The sequence below is a fragment of the Xiphophorus maculatus genome, chromosome 19, assembly GCF_002775205.1.
Source record: "Xiphophorus maculatus strain JP 163 A chromosome 19, X_maculatus-5.0-male, whole genome shotgun sequence".
In the NCBI taxonomy this organism is placed as follows: domain Eukaryota; kingdom Metazoa; phylum Chordata; class Actinopteri; order Cyprinodontiformes; family Poeciliidae; genus Xiphophorus; species Xiphophorus maculatus.
In genome coordinates this window covers 9,122,387-9,141,613 of record NC_036461.1, presented here as the reverse complement: position 1 = coordinate 9,141,613, position 19,227 = coordinate 9,122,387, and the positions used below count along the sequence as shown (strand labels likewise).

At 39.3% G+C, this 19,227-nt stretch overlaps 1 protein-coding gene across 8 annotated transcripts in view; it reads right to left on the bottom strand.

Moving 5' to 3' along the window:
* Positions 1–9,237: 9,237 nt before the first annotated feature.
* The window catches only part of esrrb (estrogen related receptor beta), a 56,558-nt gene continuing 46,568 nt past the window's right edge, over positions 9,238–19,227 (bottom strand). For all 8 annotated transcript variants that reach the window (XM_023353251.1, XM_023353248.1, XM_023353252.1 and 5 more), the window contains 2 exons: positions 13,394–13,663; positions 9,238–9,641 (listed from right to left, as the gene is read on the bottom strand). In XM_023353251.1, coding sequence (XP_023209019.1) covers positions 9,397–9,641; positions 13,394–13,663 — 515 coding nt within the window. In that variant the 3' untranslated portion in view covers positions 9,238–9,396. The remainder of the gene's footprint in view (positions 9,642–13,393; positions 13,664–19,227) is intronic.

Here is a 19,227-nt window from a genome sequence, read left to right as displayed (position 1 = left end):
AAATCTACACAATCCTTATGATCAAATGTTAAAAAAAATAATTGATTAAGTACATCTGAACATTCAGAAGAAGCAAATGTCTTAATACAATTCAAGCACAACCCTGCCAAAACGTAACAGCTCTATAATTGTCTTAAGTGCCTTTGGAGTAAACACACACACACATTACCCTGTGTAAGTTTTTTTCCTCAGATTGATAGACTTGTTCATCCTTATCAGAGTTCCTTATCTTCCTTCATTATTTCCAAACCAGTGGTTAAATAGGGAAAGCCCTTAAGTACGTGTGAATACATGCCAGAGGTAATAAAACAGAATGAAAGAAAAGCCATCCTCCCTCTCTCAAAGACACATTTCACAACAGTGCTTTCCTTGGGAGGAAGAAGATACACTCAGCAGATAGTTGGAAATATTTTTTTCTCCTCTGTGGCTTCATATCAGAGAGTAGCACAGATAAAGATACAATAGGGTAAATAAATCTAAAATGAAGGCACAAAGCCCTTAACATGCACTTATCTCTGTATATGTGTGTGTTTATACAGCTTATTACCTTCCTGGCCCCTCACAGACCTCTGGTGTTTCTGCAATCTCTAAATGGTGGAGAAGATTCACACTGATTTTACTTATTTTCCTTGCAACACTGGTGGGTTTGTGTGGTCTTTTCTTAACTTGTATGTCGTCGCCCTGTATCCACTGGGACATCTTCCTTCAGATTTTCCATGTTTGCAAATGTAAGATATTTTTTGGGGGGGAACTTCCTCTGCAGATGACAAATCCATGCATTTTACCTATAAATTCAATTAATAGCACACTGTTTCACTGCAATGTTTCAGCTGAACTCCAAACCTGATCTCAAAATGTTGTTTTTTTTTAAGTTTGTATAGGACATTTCAGAAACAAGACAGTTCACAGCGTAAGCACCTTATTGTGTTGATAGCATGTGAAAAATGGGAAAACCTTCCACATGTGAACTATTTGGGTTTCCTCACAAGTTCGTGGTACTTTGTAATACAATTTACATGTTTCATACTCAAAATAACCTTCCATATGTAGGAAAACATTTTACACGTGGATGATTTACAGAACACAATTTCTAGATAAGATAAGATAAGATAAGATAAATCTTTATTGTCATTGTCACAAGGACAACGAAATTCAAAGGGTGCCATCAGTCGGTGCACATGCCCAAAAACAAAAAATAACTGTCTCACAATTCACAAGCAACGCAAGAATCAACAAACAACTGGCAAAAAAATAAATAAATAAGAACATTCTTTTGACATATGAAACATTTTCCATATATGGAAGGCTTTTCTGCACAAATTATACTGTGAAACATGCAACATGTTTTTGGAAGGTTTTCCCACTTACAAAGCAAATATTAACATATTGCACAGTAATGTAACACTGGTGGATTTGTGTGGTCTTTTCTTTCTTCTTTGTATTTGAAGAAATACAAAAACATGGCAGACTACATTAAATTGTTTTCTACCAGTAGAAGGTTTCACCATGTATTTCACATGGATAGATTATATTGCATAATATATTACTGGTAATAATATTTATGCACACATAAAAGGTTTTGCAATATATGTCTGTGTGGTAGCATGTAAAACTTGTAGAAATTATATTACATGTTAACAAGTGGTTTATGTGCAGAAATTGTGTAGCATAGTAGCAAAAGAAAAACATTGCACACTGTGAAATTCTTGTGGAAGATTTCCTCACATGTTGCACATGTAAGAAAATATATTTTATAGTCACATGTTTCACATGGAGAAATGAACAGTACATTATTGTGAAAAGTGAGAATATTTTCCTGTATTAAGATGTGTTCCACATTTAAAAATGTTTCATTGTGACGTCAACAAATGTCAAATATGACAAGTTGCATATAGACGTATTAACAAGGGGAAACTTGTTTTTCCACCAAGGACTAAAGCAGATTGACATCAGATGAAATGCATGTACTGTGACCAAGCTGAACTGCAATTCCATCTATGATTGCATAATGATCTAGTGAATAAGTATAGTGTTTTGACAAACTGGGACAAAGCAAAGGTCTGCTGATGGCCATTGAGTTTTTGAGGACAGCAGCTCATCCATGCATTAAACGATGGAGGAGTGTAACTTGATAAATGCACTTAAAACAATGATGATGAACAATGTGAGGGTGAAATCCCAGATGCCCTGGACTGTGTGCCTACTAGGCACTATGACAGCATATTGATCAGGTCTGGGCCAGGTCAGAGGTGTGGCAATGCCTGGCTCGGATACTACTAGTGGGTCAGGTACAGCACATGAGTAAATAGGATCTATTAGGAGACAGATCTATTCTTGAGGCCATAACATTGTGCTTTTTGCTAAAGACCAGGCTTCTTGACTGCTTGCATTCAGTTCACTCTGCCAAAAAAGGGGAACTTTTCCTCTACAATATAATATACAACATGCAATATTGCAAACTGTCTGTCTTTTGAAATTGATGTGACGTAATGTTTCTGTCTGAGACATTGATAGCTCTATGGCTGTGAAAACGCCCAGCTTCTGTTATTGAATAGTAATAGGCTTGTCAGCTGGTGCCTCCAATTTCACAAATGGAGCAATAAATACACACAACAGAATCAGTGGAACAATAAGAATGCCTATAAAGAACAGTTGTGCCTCAAAAAGAAGGAGCGGCAGAGCAAGGGAAGCGAAGCGACGGCGATACGAGAGGTCAAAGTAAAATCTGACGGCGGAAAAGGAGAGGAAAAGTGCATGCATGTGAGTGAGCAAGAGCAGACGGAGAAAGATGGTGGCCCACTCTTCATTTCTGTGCCACAAGCTCTCCTGGGCATTTACGTGCTCCGTTTCCAACCTAAGTGTAATTTGAGGCCCGGGTTTGATACAAAGTGTATGCAGCAGCTCTGTTCAAACCCAATCATTCACCCTGACGTGTAATCCTTTCGCTCACCATCATCACGCTGCTTTGGGAATAATGAAACACACTTAAGCAATACGCAGCAGTCGTACAGCTGCGAGCAGGGGACGCATCTCGATGAGATGCCTCGTAACTCTAATGAAAGGCGTTTTGACCTGTCAGGGGAGGTAAACGATTGCCCTTCTACTGTATCTGTGAGAAACTTATTGATGGCAATATATGGTCCAGCTGGATGATTTGCATGGGAAACGAGCTGCACATTGCTTTTAAAAACTACAGCTCTTGGCATCAATGCGCTCAAGATGTTTCCCCTTTTTCTTTCACTTCATCCATTAAGTTCATCTAATTTCTTGTAGTATGATGCTATTGTTTCAACAAAGAGGATTATTACAATTAATTGGCTGGCAAGACATTATTTCAAAAAGGGAAATTGGCTGTCATAATTACATAGTGATGGGAATACTTTAACTCCCTGGAATATCAGCTTCCTGAAATAATGGAGCAGCATCCCCCCATATCCTCCCCGCCCCATCAGCGTTAGCATGTCTGTCTGTCTGTCTGTCTGCCTGTTTCCTGTGACGGATCCATTTTCAACAGTCCCTGGCCCAGCAGTGGCTGTGGTTGATTGCTGGATGGTTGGGTGGCCTGGGTGAATCTCTCACTGACTCACCTCACTCACTGCCACCAATCTTTGGTCCTTCGGGAACGTCGATCTGCTCTTTATCCCGTTTCCACTGCTGAAATCCCTCTCGGTGTGTGTGTTTGTGTGTTTACACCAAGGAAAAGACAAGATTAGGTTAATAGTTGCTCCACCAGAGTAATAAGTAAGTAGTAGTAGTAGAATCTACTTGATTTTCAACTTGATTGGCTATTTAGAAAGCCAAAAATCCGATTCGTTTTACAATCAGCGATTGCATGATATCGCACGTGTGTGCTTGCATGCCAACACGGACTTTACTGTAGGACTACATCCTACATTAACATTTCTGCTCGTGTGGAGCTGGATTGTGTGGATCGGACTCCAAGTACAAATTCAGAGGCAAGTTTCAGACAATAGCAAACACCTCACTCACTGCCACCAACATGGCAATGGTGGACAGAGCTGTGAAAATGTACACTCCCAGAATGAATCATAAAAAGAAGCAATTTCCAACATTTTCCTTCTTCATTCCTCTGGCTGATGCTTTGTGAGCTACAGTGTGGCGCATTACCTCCATCATTGTGTCAGTGGTATTGTGTTAGCACTGGGTGTGGTTATTACATGGTCCCAAAGCTTTCATAGATGGCCTAGTCTTTACAGGACAGTAGTGCTAAAATGTATAGCTCTTTGAAAGGAGGTGGATCGTGTGGATCTGTTTGTTTCAAGCAACTGTTAAAAAGAAAAGTTCATCTTTCTAAATATATATTTATAATTACACAGGCTCTGTTAAGGTGTCTTACCCAGGCCATAATCACATTAAGATCTGGATGAAAATCGTTGCTACAGTGCAAACCTTTTGTCCTTTTAGGGAGCCAGTACCAAAATCCAATGAAGCCTGACCTATTCTTGTTAGACTTCTGCATTTAGGCACTTATCTGAAAAAACAATTCAAATGAAGTCATCTATATTTGTGTATCTAACAAGCTGCATATGTATTATGCTGCGGTCTTCACCTTGTGCCTGTTCTCCTTGTCACTCAATGGAGAAGCTAGAGGAGCTTTTGTTTGCATCTGTTTGAAGCAAAACAAATAAAAGCCAGAAAATCTCACATCTCTGTTCACATTGTTCATTTTAAAGAGCCAGTCAGTAGATTTAATTCATTTGTGATTGTCACAGCTCTGCACAGCAGTCCCTGCTGCTTAATGTGAATGCATCCAGACTGCAAATGAATGCCTTAAGCCTCCACAGGTTTGATTATCACTGTGAGATCCCAAAGTGGATGTAAAAAGTTAAAAAGAGCCAAACCTGACATTACTGATATAAAAATCTAGAAATAAGTAAACATAAAACTGATGGATTTCATTCTTTTTCTTTTGTCTGTCTCACAATGTTTTCTTTCTGCCTCCATATTCTCTCCTACAAAGTGTACATTGTCAATTAAGTAAATTAGTTGATGATGCCAAAAAACAAAAAAAAAACAAAAAGAGCAAGACTTTCAGCAGAGTCTGAGCCAAACTAAGCCATGTTGCTCTTAGAGCTCAGCTTCTGTCATTGAACATGATGGATTTGGAAATGCTGACTGTCTTGAAAATGTGACCATAAAGGTAGAAATTTTTATTTACCAAAACATTCAATCAGGGACTGCTGTCCTGTTGAAGCTAGCCACAGCATAACAAAATATGCTAAAATCTGTTATTTTCTCTGCGCTAAGCATATATAATAGAACCCTTTTTTACAGTAACTGCTCTACAGTGACATGATGTTGCCTTGGCTCCTAAGTAATTGCTGGTAATGATTGCTCATAGCAGCAAGGCTTAAAAAAGTATTTTCTAGTGCATGGATTTTCTTACAGTACAGCTCCTTAAAAGAAATCAGAATAGACTTAATCAATGCAGGCATATCAAAGCTTTACAAGCAGAAATTGGTGACAAAATCTGAATTGGTGCATCTTTTCTGACTAAACGTGAACAGACAAAAGAATAAAGTTGTAAATCATTTTATGCAGATGTAAAATTTTCAGTAAAAGCACAAAAAAATCAGAGTTCATTGAGTATTTAATTCATTGATCCTTTACCTTTTTGAAAATCAAAACAGAAGTTACACAGATATTGGTGATTCAACAATTAGAGATATCAATGTACACCATTGCCAAATGATATATTTCACACCATAAATACTCAACACAGACGCAGGAAATCAGTTACCTGCTCCCTGTTTGCAGTTTCTCTCAAGGGACCAATTCTGACACAACAATGCTCTTATAAACACACACCCACTTTGCTCCACCCTAACGGTAAAGTTGTACGGTCGACATGAAACATGCTTTACCTTTACAAACGCCTGTGAAGAATGAGTGGGATAAGAAGAAACATGACTACAATTACAAATGTTTTGGCAGGAGCACTGAAAAATTTTATTTTTTTGGTGGCTGATAAAAACAATAATGGCTCAGGTATGTCACAGATGAGAGCAGAAAGTTGAACCAGAGGTACATTGATAATATGTTGATGAGGTAGTAGCCAGCGGGACGCTGCATACTTAGTTCTCCAGTGGTATTTCGGCAACCTACTGTTGTTGATGCTAACATATTTACAATACACATACAGAAACAACTTGTAAGTAGGCATGAGCCGGTTACTCTAATCCAGATTTTAAAAAAGTCAGCCCCTATGCCATTCCTATGGTTTAATGTTATTTTAATTAGATGCCAAGGGAAAATTGTCTGACTGAGCGGAGTTTTCTCTGGCTATGTGGTGCATAGAGTAATGTACTGCTGCCCTTCCCCCACATTTTGCTGAACACCACCGACGTTCTGGCTTAAAGAAACCTTTTAAGTTTTTCTTACACTTACAAAAAAGACTGAATTGAAAGTTTGATATTATTTCTGGAAAGCATGGACCAGCCATCACTCTTAATAACATATGGCAAGCTGTTTCAAATCAAGTGATCATGTTGTACATTTTTGTTTTAAATCTTTATCAACCATATTTTTACTCAAGATGAGACTCTTATACTGGCCCACACACAGTAAGTTCTGTCTTTCACTTACTGTAGTGTCAATGCAGAGAAAAATGATCAAAAGTTCAAAATTATTCCCAAGAATTTTGACCATCTATAAAATTTTGTTTACAAAAAAATTGCTTTTTTTTTATATTTATTGATGTGAGTGCAAATTAAAGATTGCATTGTTTTGACCAAAATTATTTCAAATATAAGAAAACTTATTTAAAATGTTGCTCACTCTAAAAGCACTTAGTGTTTTCAGTCAAAACTGGTCCTTGCTGTATTGCTCAACATTAAAATAACTACCTTCTAGAAATCAGTTAGTTGGACAGTGGCAAGAGCAAGTAGGGGAGAGTTGGATGAACACTATATGGGCTTGTGTGGCCACTATAACTTGTGCAATGTCAGAAATTATCTTGATCACAGTATCAAAATGTTGTGATAGTCACAATTTATCCCGATAAGCATTCCCTTCCCAATATGGCTGCAAGTTCCCATATTTTTGTTTCTGCAGTTAAAAATCTCCATATGGGAATGTTGTGGAAGTTTAACTGGCTCTTATTATGAGAACTCTATTTTGAAACTACAGTTGGGAATTGCATAAAAGCATTTAGATCTTATTGTGTGTTTCAGTTTTAAATTGCTTTGTTACAACAGTGATACCTTGTAATGGTGATATTTCTACTCAAGTTGAGACTCACACTGGCCCATGCCTATAATATAAGTCTTATATGTAATACAGTGCCATTTTGCAGGAGAAAAACTGTTGCAATTATTCATTCCTCTGTTTGAATTTTTTTCTTTGCTATCTCTTTCTTTTTACTGCAATTTTAACTGGAATATGTGCAAATGAAATCTAATTACACTGTTTTATATCTAAAAGAGGTTGAATATGCTGTCTAAACACATGCCTTTAGCATGATTTCAGTCAGAATTGGTCCCTGCTGTATTGCACAACAGTAAAACAACTTAAATTTCACCTTCTACAGCAGCGTTTGTTCACTGGGTAGTTCAAGTAGGGAGGTGTAGGATGATCTAGGGAGTAGTTATTCTCCATTAAGTGGCCATTCAGGCAGCTGCTGACCGCTCGATCGCCACTAGCCTTTGATATCACAAGCGTAGCCGCAACTCTAACCTATGCAATGTCAGGGATTCCTTTGATCACAGTATCATATTGTTGTGACATAGCCACAATTTATCACTACAGCAGTATAAGCATTCCCTACCAGCACATTCCCCTGCACGTGGAGGGCGGCGGATGGCACTGAAGCATTACTCACACTTAGCGTAATGGACCTAAACACGGGAAGAAGCAGGACAATTTTCCCCCCACCAGAGATCACACCTTGCACAGACACACCGTTGCCCTTTGAGGCATGCACACTTTGTTTCTTGCATAGCTGTTCACATGTGTATGATCGGGCGCCAGAGATTCTCACGGGTGCCGGCAGGAAGGGTGTTATTCTGCGTTGGCCACCGTGTCAACATGAGGTCAAGGAGTGGTCCACGTGTTCATTGTACTCCTGGTCCAGAGGCTGTACGGACAACCGCCCCCCCACTGGGTAAAAATAAACCCAGTGTAAAGCGCCGCAGCTCCTGCTTTGCACCTGCTATTTACCTCCATTCAGCTGAAGCCCCATAAATGCAGGCACTGCTATTAAAAGATGGAAGGTGTCTAAAATGGTGAGAGCAGATGCCGGACACCTTGCTCCCTCTGGCTTAAAGAGCCCAAAATAGCGTGGTTGACATATAGGCCTCTGATTGTTTGAACAAGGAATCTCATAGACTTCTGCCACTCGGCATAAATCCTTTGAAACTACCACACCGAAACTGCTGATTATCTTTCACCTAGACTGAATCCGGTCATCTATTTGCATGTCAAGAAGCAATTTCCACAGGCTTAAGCGACAGCTGAATCTGGGGGTTTAGTGCTTGAGAAGCACCAACACAAACTTCTTCACTAGAGGAGAAATATGAATGTACAACAGGGGAACAAGTGGTGACTGGCATAGGTGAAAGTGACTATGAACAGGCATGGTCTTTAGGCAACAGCAGCAAAGAAAAGCACATGAAACACTGGAAATTAAGCATGGCTTTTCCACAGTCCCTCTTATTGCTGAATTACTACATAAGACTATTTTACCTGCCTATGCTAGGTTGGTTAAACATGGATTCAGCGAGTCTTTCAGTCTGAGAAGGATCCACTAAGATCACACTGCTTACTGTTCAGGAGAGGTATATTAATCCAAGGACATTTAATTGATAAGAGTTCACATTTAGGTAACAATTTTCCTCATTTCTCTCTTTTTTTACATTTTTTTTCTTTTGCAGGAGAAGATGAAAACATGGTTACCAAGTTTGTCGGATTTCGAACTGTACACTCAGCTTTCCAAGTACGGTAGTAATTATTTACATGTCCTGGTTAAGTCCAGACAAAAAACAACAACACACGAGTCTGCTTATGGTTGTTGACGCCTTTGCTTTCTTCAGAGCAATATTTTTTTTAGGAACTTTTTACTTGTTCTGAAGATGCAAAGGGGCAGGAAGGTCCTTCATATAGAGCATGACCACTGACAATTACAAAAAGAAAATTATTACTGTACATAGCATTTATTATATATTTTAAATTAATCTGCATCATTTTATATTTATACTAATAACCCAAGTTTTCCACTTGTTTTTTTTTTTTTTTTGAATTTAAAGTCCCAAGGTTCCACAAAGAGGAGGAGTTGTCAGTCTCTGCTTTGCAAACTACATGGCCGATTCTGTCTCCTGAGATCCCTCAGCCACGATTCAAGTCACTCTCTGTCTTCTTGTTGCAGCCCTCAGCCTCCAATCAGACCTTGGCCTCCAGCATCTCCAGGAAGAGTTTGTGCATGGGCACCTTGCCCTGCACCTTAATGCTGTAAAAGTGCTGCACAGCCTTAGTTGCAGTCTGCCTCAGTAGGGGCAGCGTCATGAGTAGCTTGCCAGCCCGTCGCGGGTCCTCCTGATGCTGGCTGCTCTCGAAGTCCTGAAGGGCCTCGTGGAGAGCGTCCTGCAGTTTCTGGACCGCCTCCATGTCTTCTATGTGCATGGAGTCTGCTGGGACAAGAGGGAAGAAAATAAAATATTAGAGAACTTCAAGTCCTAAAAATATTGGGGGACTGTAAATTCAATATATATAAACAAAGACTTGCAGTAGAGATATAATAGTAAAAAGTCAAATAGTAGACTCAAAGCTGTCAACTGCACAAGCTACCAGTATCAGGGTACAGTCAAGCTCAGAATTATTCATGCCCCTGGCTCAAATTAGATGTAAATTTATTTCTATAAAACCAAGAAGTTTGTTTCTCATAGGAAATAAAATGGGCATCTCCCAGATTATAATAAAACAATGTAAAAGAAGGAATAAATCCAAAATATAATAATCAATTAATTTATTTCCAATAATTGTGTTACTTGTATACCACACAAATCTGAGGTTTGTGAAAAAAGTGGCAAGAAGAAAGACACTGTTGGAAGAAGTCGTGAAAAAGACTGTGCTCTGGTCAGATGAGACACAAGTGAACTTACAAAATGCTATGCGAGTTAAAAAACAAATCACCTGGCACAAACTAAATTCTACATTTAATGCTCTAAGAAAGCTTTAGAAGATGCAGAAGACTTGATACTGAGACAGAGCAGCACAATGACCTTAAACATACAGCAAAAGCTACAATTAAATCTATTAAATTAAAGCATATTCAGGTTAAATAGACTGACTTAAAGTCCAGACCTAAACCCAAATGAAAAGTTGTGGCACGACTTGAAAAATTATTTTTAAAGAGATTAAATCTGACTGAATTAGAACTTTTCCCAAAAACAATGAGCAAAAATGTCAATCTGAAAATGTCCAAAGATGGTAAAAACTACTTGTAGTTGTAAAAAAAGATGTAAGGTAGTTCACAGTACTGACTCAAGAGAGCTGAAAACAGACAAATGCCACACTTTTTAAATTTGTATTTGTGAAAAGTTTAAAAACTAAGAAATAATCTTTCTTCCAATTCACAATTACGCATTATACTGTGTTGGTCTATCAAATAAAAAAATCTAACAAGATGAAATAAGAAAAAAGAAACCACACCTTTTAGATAGTTCTTACATTTTACTATTTGATCAAGTAGTTAGAGTTTATATTTGGACCTGATCACTGCGACTGAAAGTCAATGTTGTTCTCGAGTAAACAACATTATGAATTCAGCCCAATCTGTGGTGTGAGCATCCACATTAAACACCTTCCTGTCGGATCCAAAATATGGAAAAGGGCAGCTCCATATTAGAGATGAACTCTACAAATATATATGAAGAAAATTGGACATTTTCACCTTGTGATAAGTCTATGATCCTCTATATTTATTAAAGTAAATCTTTATTTTTTTAAAATCTTTATACTCATATACTCAGATTTTCTCCTCATGAAAAGTTTCAGACAAATCTACAGTTTCAGCCAAGCAACCCTATGGTTTTTCTCACACCTGTAATGATATCTTAACACAATTTTTGCTTCTTTTTACTGATTCGACATCCCTTCGCGTTACCACCCTCCTCTTTCCTTTTCGGCTTTTATTCTTGGCCCGCAGCTTTTGTCTTCCAGCTCCTTTCTCTCTCTGGCAGGCTCCGGGGTGGCACTCTTCCTCACCGGATAACTGGCACCTCGCACTCAGGAGACAGCGTGTCATTGGCCGCCTGACTCGTCTCACCTTGGCAGCGCATATTTTACCGTGCGGGACAATAAAAGGCAAAACAGATTTCAGGCTTCGCCCCAGATTCATTGACTGGAACAACTGTATTCCCAAGACCTTGAGACATTTCTCACCCTGACGGTTTTCAAATCCACAGTGGTAAAATGAAGTAGGTCGTTTTTGTAAAGTGAATGCGGGAGGGGGTGTGGGGTGAGAACAAAAGCCAAAAAAAAGGGAAAAAAAAAACACAGATGAGGTTATGGTGGTATATAATTATCTCCTTTTTTTTCCCACAGAAGCCGTGTTCACAACCAAATCGTTTGTTTTAACAAATCAACCCAATGTTTTGTTCTGTTTTTCACACCTTTGCACAGACACACATTTCTGTGATAAAGCTGCTTTAATGAAATGTTTTACAGCGGAGGGAAAATAAAAAGAGCGATGGAGACATCTCAACAGATGGGAATGAAAAGAGGGCAGAGCGCATGCCGCTCTGTTCAGTGGAGGAGGGGGTGGAATAAAAAACAACTTTGAAGAAACAATTTCCCTGCAATCCATCAGTGAGCCCACGTCGATCGAATTGATAAACTGCTAATTACAAAATCAATCGCTATGAATTTTCACAGCTGTCAGACAGAGGGGTTCCCGGGAGAGCGATCTCCCAGAGACCTTGTTCCTCCTCCTCTTCTCTCCCCTGCCCCCATCTCCGCCTCACCCCCCACCCTACCTGCCTCCCCAAAGCTCTGCTGTCTGAAAGCAAAGTCCCTGCATCAGCATTTTCATTTTCAGCCTAGGACAAAACAAGGGAAAGAGGCCCGGTGACCCAGGCGCGCATTGATCAGAGCGGGACAGGTCCTCAACAGGCGGCTTGTCAATAGCGCCATGCAGCCTTCGCATCGGAACAAACGAGGCCCACCGCTTCCTTATATTCATTCCATTCGACTTAACACATTTTATTGACAGTCCCCGTGCTCCTAATGAAATGCTAAATTTACCTCACATGGCTGTTGTGCCTTGCAGCTACTGTTATGGAGATGGAGAAAGAGAAGGGAGCGCAGGAGAAATACAAGGTCCGAGGAAGGTGTTCAGTTCCAAAAAAAGGGAAATAAAAGGTTCAAAATAAAAGGTTAGTCTTAAAATTTCAGGAGAAAAAAAGACATTGCATTTCAAAAAATGCAATAAGTAGTAGTCCAAGTCTGGTTATATACTCTATTATACTACGTAATACATTTCTCATTAACATTTTAAAATGTTAAAAAATAAATCATATTATTTTAGTTGATTTTTGCATGTATTTGTTTGTACAGATAAAAGCTCTTTGCTTTTAATTGATGAAACTGTGAAATATGATTGATTAAAAATACAATAAATTGAAATAAAACAATAGCTGTGTGCAGACAAGAGAATAAAAGCATCAAATTTGTTTTTGATTTTCTCAAAATTAGTCATTTAAAAATGGGTCTTGTAAACACACTAACTATAATAAACTATGCCTGATAAAGAAAAAATAATAATACATTAACAATCATGCCGCAGAACTTTTATATTATTATAAACTACATATGTCTAGTCCTATTTAAAATCATATCATGAATATTGATTTAAATACAAATAACTTGTATGGAGATATAGAACACTGACCTTGATTACATTTTATTGCAGTAACAGGATCACGTACATATTTTGAAAAATGTTTTATTCAATAACTTAATGTAGTTTGAATTATATCCCGCATTAAGAGTATTTTAAAAATGTTTAAGCAATATAACTGATGCTGCATTTATGGGGATCCAAAATCCTTTCTATAGAATCACTGCAGCTGAAGTCTCTATTTAAGTTGTATCTTGCTTATTTAAGTTTATCAGTGTATGGAGGAACTTTTAGTAATACATGTTGTGAAAATCACATTTTTAATTACATATTGTGTTTTTTATACTATTAATGTGTGTTTAGATAATTCTGCAACCTTATTTATTATTATTATTATTAATAATAAAATAATTTGCCAATAAACTATTGGAGGCAAAGAGCAACCATTATTTAACACAATAAATAAATAAAAATAAAAAATCTTAAATCTAAGCATATTTATCAATTTAATTAATGGACTGTATGCTCCACCATTCCCACCTGAGTTGGCGAGAGCGATGGCTTTGAGGGTCACAAACTCCTCCTTCTCCACCTTGAGCTTCTTGTACTTCCGCACCAGCTGCAGGATGGAGACATAGAGGTCAAGCAGACCCGTCAGCCGCGAGTGCTCCTCATCCATGATGTAGTCCTCGGCGTACACCAGCTCATCCTCGTATGGCAACGAGCGGAACACGATGCTGAGGATGAGGATTTCCATCCAGGCGCTCTGCAGTAAGCTCATCTGGTCTCCCAGAGAGAGGGTGGAGAAGCCTGGGCGAGAAGACAGAAACTGTGTGAGGGCAAATGTGACATGAAAACAGATGGCTTGAAGAAAAAATACTACGTTTTTTTTTTATTTATTTCAAAAAAGCAGCTTAGTCGGGTAAACTTAGCAAATTGAAAACCAGGACGTGGCTAATCAAGAAAACAAAGATGATCCATCCAGCCAAACTGGCTCAAAGTACACACTGAGGCACAGGCGCTTAATTTCAAACACACAGTAGAAGGTCTTCTTTGAAGCTTGTCTCAGAGCACTTGAGTGGGCTTTACTGTAAGTGAGGACCGTAAATCAGAGCAAAGGTCTGAGATACACAAAGCCATATGGTTACCCCTTGTATCCTGCCCCTGTTCTATTGGTGTTAGGGGGATTAGCACAGAAACACATTCATATTGGAAGGGTTGAGGACATGACATGCACGCTGTAACAGGAGGAGGGGACGCACACAACCACGCGCGCGGACATACATAGCGTGTCAACCAAGAAAACAAACAGACGTGCACATTGACATCATGACATCTATATGTATGCACATAAATTCAAACACATAAAAAACAGCCATAGCCCTGGGATCAGGAGGTTCAAACCAGACCTGAAGACCTGCTTAAACCCAGGGTCTCGTTCTGCAGCAGCTGGGAGAGCTGAAACTGGCATGGGAACATCAAACCACTGTCATTTCCTCCTAGACACCTCTACATATGCTCAGAATAGAACATCAAATAAAACAAGCTGCTATATCCCCCTCAGATGAGCTCTGGGGAATTCAAACAAAAGAGAATCAAGGAGGAGAGGAAGAACGTAAGGGGCAAGGAGACATATGCAGTTCTTTACAAAAATATTTAAACCACATTTTATACAGAGTCAAGTAATGGATAAGGTGGAGTGGAATTAAAATTATTTATATGTTTGAAACTGTTTTACTAATAAAGACTTGAAAAGTGTGGTGTGCCTTTTTCAGTGCATTGGAAATAATATTTAACTGAAATAATCAGCAGCAAGTCTAAAAATGTGTCCTTTGAACATCTGAATGTTTTTTATGCATTGCAGCTTAAGCTGAGTCAGTTTGAATTTAGCTTGAGCTTTCAACATCAAAGAACAAGTCCTGTTACAGACTCACAATTACATTTGGGTGTGAACTTTGACTGGGCCATTACAACACATGAATATGTTTTCATCTGTTAAAATTAGCACTGGCTGTATTTTTATGATGGTTGTCCTGCTGAAACTATCTTGGCTTGTGCAGAGGCACAGTAAAGTCCACCCATCTTACCAACTCTGACCAGATTCCATGTGCCTGTTGAGGAAGAGCATCCTCACAGCATGACACTGTCACCACCATGTTTCAATATGGGGGAAATTTATTTGGTGTGTTTTTCTTCAAGTATACACTTGAAGAAAAACAAGTAAAAGCAAAAGAATTATCATTTTTCTTGAGCACCTTCTTCCACTTGTTTTCTATTTCTCCTATACAGCTGATAGGAAACTTTAAAAGGGACATCTTACGGCTTTCTTTCAACAATGGCTTCCTTCTAGCCCTGATCCATGAAGTGCCAAAATAACAGTTGCTCTATTGAGAGATTCTAAGATGTAGATCCCTGCAGCTCCTCCAGAGTCACCATGGGGCCTCTTGGCTGCTTCTCTGACTACTGCTAAAACATCCAACCTTGTTTCTTTCTCCTTATTTTGTGCAGGTATATCACATAAACACACAGCTAAATTCAGTGAATTGTGAGCTAGTGATGTGACAAAATGTTAAAAGTTTCCACAGATATTAATATTTTTGCAAGGCACTGTTGGTATCCTTTTCTTTTCCTTTGCAATTTAGCTGTCAATAAAATACACAGGCCTGCAAAGCACTCACCATATTACCAGGCTCCCCTCCCCCAGCTAGGCGTTCCTGCAGGCGGCTCATTCTGACAGCATATTAGACTCCCCAGCACCGCCCCTGATTGCTTTTACAAGTTTGCTGGTGCCACAGTACCTGCCACAGTGTGATTAACAGGCGATAGATTACTGTATTGACCAGGCCACGTGCATCAGACATTTTCTCTTGAATGTAAATGGCCTGACTATGGCATGGCCACAAGCCCGATGTTTATCTCCCCCCACCAGGACTCAACACATGCAGCTTGAGAAGACAAAAAGGGAAAAAAAAGAACCATGAGAGTGAATGAAAAAAAAAATCAGGGTGAAGTGAGAGAGAAACAAGAAAAAAAGAAGGCAGGAAGAGTGGTACCTGAGTGTTCAATTTCCCTTATCGTGGTGATGACCACGGCAGGGGAAGAGCTGCAGGATACATTAATTAACAGATTGTGATCAGAATGTGAGGGCCTTCACATTTTGAAGGGGAATCAATAGTCGGTAGAAAAGAGCGCAAACTGAAAGGTGCTAGAACCGTCCCAAATTAGAGCCAACAAAGCAGACTGCCGAAAGCACTCAAAACACTTGACTATTATCAGTGAAGCCAATAAGCCATATTTTGTAGAGGCCTGTGCCATTACACTTATCCAGGCGGCATCTTAAAATGCTTTGTTGTGTTATTTCCTTGTCTGCATACGTAGCCATTATGTCGGACAGAATGTGGACTGGCCGGAGAGAAATTGTCAAGCGAGCACGGACGTGGTGCTGATTGCCGCATCAGGTTGGCATCACAATCACAGACGAGGCTTTGTGTAGCCTTTTAATGCCAAGGAGGACTGAAGCGGAACTAAAGCGCTGCTCCCGCGATGACAGCTCGCATGACGGCCCTGTTCAGGGCTCGCTGGAGTGGCTTTAGAGTTGTTCTGATACAACCGACACCTCTCAGCCATATGCAAACTTGTATCCCAGCAGCCTGCAATTACCTTTGACGCTAAAAGTCCTTGAATTTAATCCACTGTTGTGAGATGGAGAGGTAGTGTTTTTCCCCGCTCCATCCCCTCTCCTCAAAGCCTAAATTATCGCTCCAAATGGGATCTTGTGTCGTTGCCTCGCCTTTTTCCACTCAATTTAATCGAGTAATGAAGTGACTTCCCGACTCCACAGGTCATGCCGCGCTCCGGCCGCCACACTCTGAAGGTGGCCCGGTTAAGTGCCGTCGGAGTGGGTGATTTCCCCTAATGAAATATCAATATTTACATCTTCATTTCCAGCCCACTGCCTTGGCGGGGTTTGACCAAACATGACACAATATTGACCAAATCAGAGGAGCCTGCCTGTGCACTTGAAGGGCCTTTTCCGCTCCACAGTTGAACGCACCAGCAGGTTTCTGTCTTGGAGGCTTCACAGCAATAATTATGCCACATTTTCCTTTGTTCACATTAGATTTGAGCAGATCAATCAAATAAGGTTTTAACAATTAGCGATTTTTTGCCATATTAAATGGTTCATTATTGGAGGAGATCTAAATAATTATGTGTAAATACTACCAAACAGTTATTGAACCTAAAATACATGCACACGCGCACTCATACAAATGATCTCTAGGATGTCATTATTAAACCTCCATCCATCACTTAATCAAATCTGATTTCTTTCTGCTGAAGAAAAGCACCCACACAGCATGATGCTGTCACCTCCATGTTGTACTGAGACGTCGGAACGCTCAGTGTGATCAAACATTTTGAACATATTCCAAAAAGTTAAACGCTGGTCTCATTTGACCAGAACACCTTCTTCCACAGATCACATTGTCATTCATGAAAAAAGGATATAATAAATTAAGCTAAAATAATAAAACCCTGCACTAAAACAAGACTAAAAAAACATCATCTCTCTCTTTATCTACCCAAAAGCCTTCAGCTGTGAGCAGGAGGGGGCAGCCCAAACCCACAGACGGCCGTTTCAAACCCCGAGCGGAGATTAATCAGAGTGCTGTTTCATCTGCCGGAGAACAGGACGGTCCAAAATGAAATGCTGGAGATTTCTGTTGAGCTGGAGTTCATATTCTATTAATTTATTATTGTTTCTTTCTCCCCGAGGGCCATTAGCGCGAGTAATAAAAAGAGATGTAATTACGAGGCACGGCGGTCCCCTCCAGCTGCAGCCCCCTCGTAACTCACCCTCAATCAGACAACACAGCAGACAAAGAGGGGGGGAGCGAAGGAAGAAAAAAAATGGCAAGAGATAGAGAAATGGGGGATAAAAGAGAAGAGAAGATATGGGGCAGAGAGGAGGGAGATAACCAAGAAAGAGGACCAAAGAGGACCAAAGCATTAGTGGAAAAAAGGAAGTGTGAGATAGAAATGGGGGAAGGAGAGCAATCCTGGCTGGACACTGGCTGATCTATCATGGCTGGCTATCAGAAGGACAAGCGGGCCCTGAAGACTTCTGCCTGGCGGCAATCTCACCTCAGCCAAGTCAAGTGCTCTTCGGGTATTGGTTGAAGTAAAACTGTGCCCAAACAGGACCCGAGAGATTTAGCACTCCTTTTATTCTATCCTCAAACTGGGCCCAGTGATCATATCGCCATCAGCTTTTTTCTGTATCAAAGCTCTTCCTTTTAGTCTAAATGTCTGACTAAAAGATAAAAGAAAAAAGGAACACCTCTGATTTGTCTGTATTTGTTTTTATTCTGTAGCGTAATTATGGTTTACTGTTTTTTGTTCTTTGAAGCTTCTAGAATTTACATGACAGCATGACGAGAATCCAATCAATAACAGCTTGGTAATAACTTGCTGTGCTCAACATAAATATTTTGACCAGAAATACAGCTGCATGTATGACAAACACAGATCTGCTGCAGCCTTTCACTCTACATTGATTTGATGACAAGAAGGTTGTTGTATATACAACACAATTATGTTAAAACAAACTAATCATTGTTGCTAAGGGGAAAAAAACTCACAAGAGAAAAATAATAAGCACAAACTTCCCAAGGGTGAACTACTTGTATGAAGGTAAGTCTCAAAAGGTAAAATGCTCAATGCAACCACCGAAAAACCTCTTGAGATATTTTATACGTTTGTTCAAGCCAACAGGGAACACAACAGTTTACACACCTCTGTTTTTATAATATACAGAACTGAGACCACAAGAAATATATTGAAATTTTTCCTCATTTAATGTGACCTACAACTTCTGCAGCTGAACTGGAAAACAAATGCAAGTCTTTCACTTGACTTTGCAATATTTGCTCACTGTTTTATCCAAAAAAGTAGTCAAAATCAAGATTCTTAATGATGACTGTCTTCACTGTGTTACTATGTATATCTAATGTCTTGGTCTTATGAATTTCTTTCATTATCTTCAACTGATAGCATAAGAAAGTCCACACAATTAAAGTTGTGTATAAAGTTGTCTACAATAATTCTCTTTATTGCGTTACGCATCCCTGATGAAATGACTGCAGAAAATGAAAAGAAGGTTCCATCTATATGTGTCTGCATTTTAATAGGGGAGTGAAGATTTTTATTTTCAAGTTTACATAATAAATAAAAATTTAAATAATAAATAGGTTGTCATTCTGTGAGAATATCCTACAACCAGGGTATCGTCCTATTGTAGGCAGCAAGAAAACTGATGATTCGACCAGGAGTAGGTGAATGTCATGAGGCTGAGAAACGTTAAATACAGTAAT